At 38.9% G+C, this 4868-nt stretch overlaps 1 protein-coding gene across 1 annotated transcript; it reads right to left on the bottom strand.

Annotated features, from left to right (window-relative positions):
* Positions 1–514: 514 nt before the first annotated feature.
* Positions 515–4437, bottom strand: LOC112401394 (histone H2B-like). Its single transcript, XM_024747631.1, has 4 exons — positions 4369–4437; positions 2490–2545; positions 1842–1982; positions 515–623 (listed from the first exon to the last, which is right to left on the bottom strand). Exons 1-4 carry the CDS (start codon positions 4435–4437, stop codon positions 515–517), a joined length of 375 nt encoding a protein of 124 aa, XP_024603399.1.
* Between the last annotated feature and the right edge of the window lie 431 nt (positions 4438–4868).

Raw genomic sequence — 4868 nt, 5'->3', positions numbered from 1 at the left:
TGCTGATGAAATGCTACTGTCATTCCTATTGAGAGTTAGTAAGGTGACAAGATAATTTCCTGACAGCACTATGATTTGGAAGTTTTGATGAACAATAGGCATTGAAATTTTACAACTCTGGATGATACTGCTGTACTAGGTGGCAGAATGAGACTAAAACAAGTAAATGAAGTTATTCGGAAAATAATTTTGACAATAAAGACCCCTAAAAAGGCTGACCTAGAGATATAACTAATAGAAACGACCATTTAGAAGAGTGGTGAAATAAAATATGGTTAAGTAAAATCCATGATCTTCCTTGGAAAAAACTGCACTAGAGACATATATTCATGTAGATTTGATAATGTTTGATAGTGTTTCCTTCACCATAAAAGGGTTTTTAAAAGGGGAAGAATGGCACAGGTCCAAAAACTAGAGCACATCCCACTTTTGTGAGCTACAAGTCTTTTCCCGCCAAGTGAGTGGCTCTGAAAAGGGCCTTTGGTCTGCAATGCTCAGGTGGTCCGGAGGCAGCTCATTTGCTGGTGGTGTATCTGCTGACGGCCTTGGTGGCCTCAGACACGGCGTGCTTGCCCATCTCCCCAGGCAGCAGCAGGCGCATGGACGTCTGGGTCTCTCTGGAGCTGAGGGTGGAGCACTTGGTAGAGTGGGCCAGTAGGGAAGCATAGCCTCAAATGCACTTAATGATATCTTTAAAAATAGTTCACGATGAACATAACGTTCAATTAAATTCCAAAATTAGTGAGAAAGTGCTTCACAACCTGGTAGACACAGGTGGACATGGGAGTGCAAAGTCTGCTCCTCGTAGACATAGGGGTGCTCCTGGAAATCAAGGGAATAATTGGCCAACCATTGTCTCCAGGTATGAGCAAAACCCTCAGGGCATCAGAAAATGAAAAAGGGCAAAATCACAGCCTCCACAGAGAGAATACAAACGGAAATATATTACTCACAAAATTATTTAATATCTACCAAATTTAAAAATTGGTTTTTTTAACATTAATTATGCTCTGAAAATACCCCACATGCTGAATATATATAATACCTGTTGGTTGAAAAACAAAACAAAACAAAACATTACCCTATTCTTTAAGAAACCAACATAGGGAGAAAAAATGGAATCAGTAAATGGGAAATATTTAAAAATGAAAATCAAATTACTTTCAAGAGTCTAGGTTAAATACAATCAAAGGCATACTTAAATGTATTTATGTAGAAATAAATTACAGAAGTTGAACCAGAAAGGGACTTTAGAAAAATTGAAGAAATGGGGGTCATCAGTGTGGTTTCATGCACAGTGACTAGGCGTCTAATCATGTTTCCTCTTGGACATTTAAGGGACAGCTAACTCTACTGCCAATAAAATGGTTTCAGTCATGAAGGAGGAAAAGCTAATTTTTATTACTAGAAAATGTAACAGAATGATACAAGCAGTGAAGAAAACTTACTATTCCAATTTCTGAAGAGCTCCATTTACAAATGAAGATATAAAAATCTTACTTGAAATATTAGTAATCAACCTCTTGCCATATTTGATGCAAGGGACAAAAGACATGTCTAGCGCAGTCTCTGAATTCATATCATTAAATCACCATGATTAAACACCAGCCAGCAAACAAACCACAGGGAATGAAACGTTCCACTATACTCCATAATCTCTAAAGGCCAAATCTCCCAAGAAGGCTGTTACTGGATTACACTGTGTCACATTGTAACATTTGGCCCAATGGCAAAGAATCATATCCCTTTCCCCTCTCAATCTCAAAGGCTGCATGTGCCGGGAAGACTCCTATTACTTCAGCCCAGGACACCTCCTCACACTTTTGAGTCCATGGCTGTACCTCAGGAGCTGCAGGCTTTTCATTGGCTGAGCCGGTCCAGAGTGGTGCTTGGGCTGCTCTGATTGGACACTTCCAGCATCCCCATGATGCCGAGGTGCAAGACATGAAGGTTTCCGTTTTCCAAAAACAGGACAATGTACTCTTGAGGGAAAAAAAAAAACAAATAAGATTAATCTGAACCAGTCAGAAGTGTAACTTCAGTTTCTTCCACCTTGGATAGTTACTGTTTCTTGAACATTTTGCTTTAATTATTTCCGTGCTGTGTTTGGGTCCTTGATTCTGCTTTTAAATGATTTCCCTGATACAAGTCATGTTGAAAAAGTTTGAATGGGGTATGTTTGTCCTGCTAATAGTATTTTCGCAGAGTTGATGTTTATCTTTTATTATTTAAGCAGTAAAGCTCTTTCCCTTAGTTTATCATTTCAGTAAACCACACTGTTAGATCATGATTGCTCACTAGGTGCCCTTTCTCCTTAATTACCTTCTGAAGTCAATAATCACATGTACTTATTTGGCCTTAGCCTCTTCAACATTAAACCCCATTATTCCTCTTTCTTAGATTTCCTTGAGCTTTACCTAGAGCTCTCTTGTCATCTGAAATTTTGTTCCACGTGTGGAAGATCATCCTGAAGTACCTGCGGGATTTACCTGCGGATACTTTGGTGGTAGTTTTCCTTGGTCTCCTTGAGAGTCAAATTCTTTATCTGAAATATTTTCATAAGATTCATATCATGTTCAAGAACATAAATAAATAATATTCCCATTCCGGTGGCTCATTTAACATAAATCCTTAGTCTGATGGCCCCAAGGACAGTTCTTGGGGGGTACTGGACAATCGAGTTCTATCAATACACTGAACCAAAGGAAAAAAGGCCTTTACAGTCCTCCTCGATCAGGCAATGGCCCCCTTCATAGCCACACAACGCAGAGTGGTTAAGCTCTCTCTAGTTTTCTGCCTTGCCCAATTCTTAATCCTGAGTTTGTGGGTTTCTGAAAACACACACTTTCTGTTTTGTCTTTCCAGGACGGTGCAGTACCTTTTTTCAGAGCCTGAAGAAAAGTTCTCATTTCTGTAGGTTGTCCATATTTTGTCTCACTGTTTAGCTGAGTGACATCCTTTTCAGGTTTTAGCATCCGAATCAATAGGGAAATTTACATTTTTTTCAAAAGCAAAAAAGGAATACCAAACAAAACTCAACAAACGTTGTTCATCAAATCACAATGCATTTATAGGGACTACGATGAAAGAGTTTCTTCCCCCTTCACCGAGGTGGAAAGTCAGAAACATATTTAAAATAAATAAAACTATTCACTGTTCAAATAGTTGAGGAAAATTACATGAGAGGGTTCACCTTATTTTCTCTTAAGCAGTCACGAGTGTTCTCTTTCTATTTTTAATCTAAGTATCTACAAAACGTTGCTTAAAATGAAACATCAATTTTAACACACAGAGAAAAGTCCTATCTATGCATTGCTAAGTTTGAAGTGATGTGATATGAACTCTACCAGGGACGATGAATAAAGAGAGAAGGGCTACACGAAAATCCTGAGAAATACCACCCAGGTCAGCAGAAGCATTCAGCTGACCTGTAGATACATGAGAAACAATAAATAATTGCTGCTTTAATCCACTAAGTATTGAAGTAATTTGTAATGCAGCAATCACTAAATGATACACAATTATGAAAACATTACATTTTTTCCAGATTGCTCAGGGTTTTGAATGCATTTATTCATCAAAATTATCTGTTTAAGTAAGACTTTCCATCAATAATCTATGCTTACATGTGTTGGAAGAATTCAAAAACTGTAACTATAACACCTCGTAAACATCAAACCAGTATTTGTAGGAGAAGAGAACCAGTGTTCTCTTAATATAATGGAAGAGTCAGGAGATATGCCCACCTATAACTCAAAACTCATGTCTTCTGTGGGTTGAATACTCTCTCCCTAAAATTCCTATGTTGATGTGCTAAACCCAAATACCTGATAGGTGATTGTATACAGAGATAGGATCTCTACTGGGAAATCAAGTTAAACGGCCTCCATTAGGATGATCCTTAATACAATATGACCTGTATCCATATAAAAGGGGAAGTATGGACACAGAGACTGTCATATATAGAGAAAACTGTGAACAGAGAGAGGAGTTTCTCTGCCATCTCCACAAGCCAAGGAGAGAGTCCTGGAACAGAGGCTTCCTTCTCAGCAGTCTGAAGGAACCAAACCAGCTGACATCTTGATTTGGACTTCCGGCCTCCAGAAGTGTGAGACATTATGTACGTGTCCTTCAAGTAAAGGGACCTCTGGCATTTTGTATATCAGCACCAGGTAACCACCACCATTAGAAACATACAACCAAACAAGCAAAGAAGCAAAGAGCAGGCAAATAATCAAACCCAATACCGTTTTTTTTTTGTTTGTTTTGTTTTGTTTTGTTTTTCACCAAGGCTGAGCATCCAGGAAAGAACTGACTTCTTCAGCCCAGAAAACCAGCTTGAATTCCGGACCAGTGGCTGTAGCTCACCGTTGCTGGTCTCTCATTGGCTGACTCAGAGGCGAATGGTGCTTGAGCTTCTCTGGTTGGACCTCCCATCATCCGAGGCCTATATCACCAAGGTTTTCAAAAATAGTAAAGCCTGGAAAAGAATAGACAGAGATTACCTGAAGAAGTTAGAGTAGACCCTTCAGTTCCAAGATTAAATATTTTCCGGTTAGATTAGAATCTGGGATAGATTTTTTTCCCTTGAACTTTTTGGTTTACTTATTCGTTTGCTGTGTTTGGATCCACACTTCAAATGAATTCCATAACATGGGTAGTGGAGAAAAGAGTTTGAATGGGATATTTTTGCCCTAGCAATACTATTTTCCACGCGTTGATGGTTCTAATTTGTGGATTAAACATTACACTCTTTTCCTCAGGCTGTCTTTACAGTAAACCACACACACAATTAGATCGCAGTTACTCACTAGGTACCCTTCTTTCTGCAAGAACCCACGGAAGTGTGTAATCACAATCTCTCACTC

The sequence above is a fragment of the Neophocaena asiaeorientalis genome, unplaced genomic scaffold, assembly GCF_003031525.2.
Source record: "Neophocaena asiaeorientalis asiaeorientalis breed wild unplaced genomic scaffold, Neophocaena_asiaeorientalis_V1.1 scaffold917, whole genome shotgun sequence".
In the NCBI taxonomy this organism is placed as follows: Eukaryota; Metazoa; Chordata; class Mammalia; order Artiodactyla; family Phocoenidae; genus Neophocaena; species Neophocaena asiaeorientalis.
Note: the sequence above shows the minus strand (reverse complement) of the source record. Positions and strands in the feature narration are given on the sequence as shown.

Bases quoted from the DNA above. Each gene is read 5' to 3' on its own strand.
- LOC112401394 (XM_024747631.1), bottom strand. From the start codon at position 4,437: ATGGGAGGTCCAACCAGAGAAGCTCAAGCACCATTCGCCTCTGAGTCA. The intron at 2,546-4,368 runs GTGAGCTACAGC...AAAATATTTCAG, and splicing joins CCAATGAGAGACCAGCAACG to ATAAAGAATTTGACTCTCAA. The intron at 624-1,841 runs GTACAGCCATGG...CTCCACCCTCAG, and splicing joins AAAAGCCTGCAGCTCCTGAG to CTCCAGAGAGACCCAGACGT.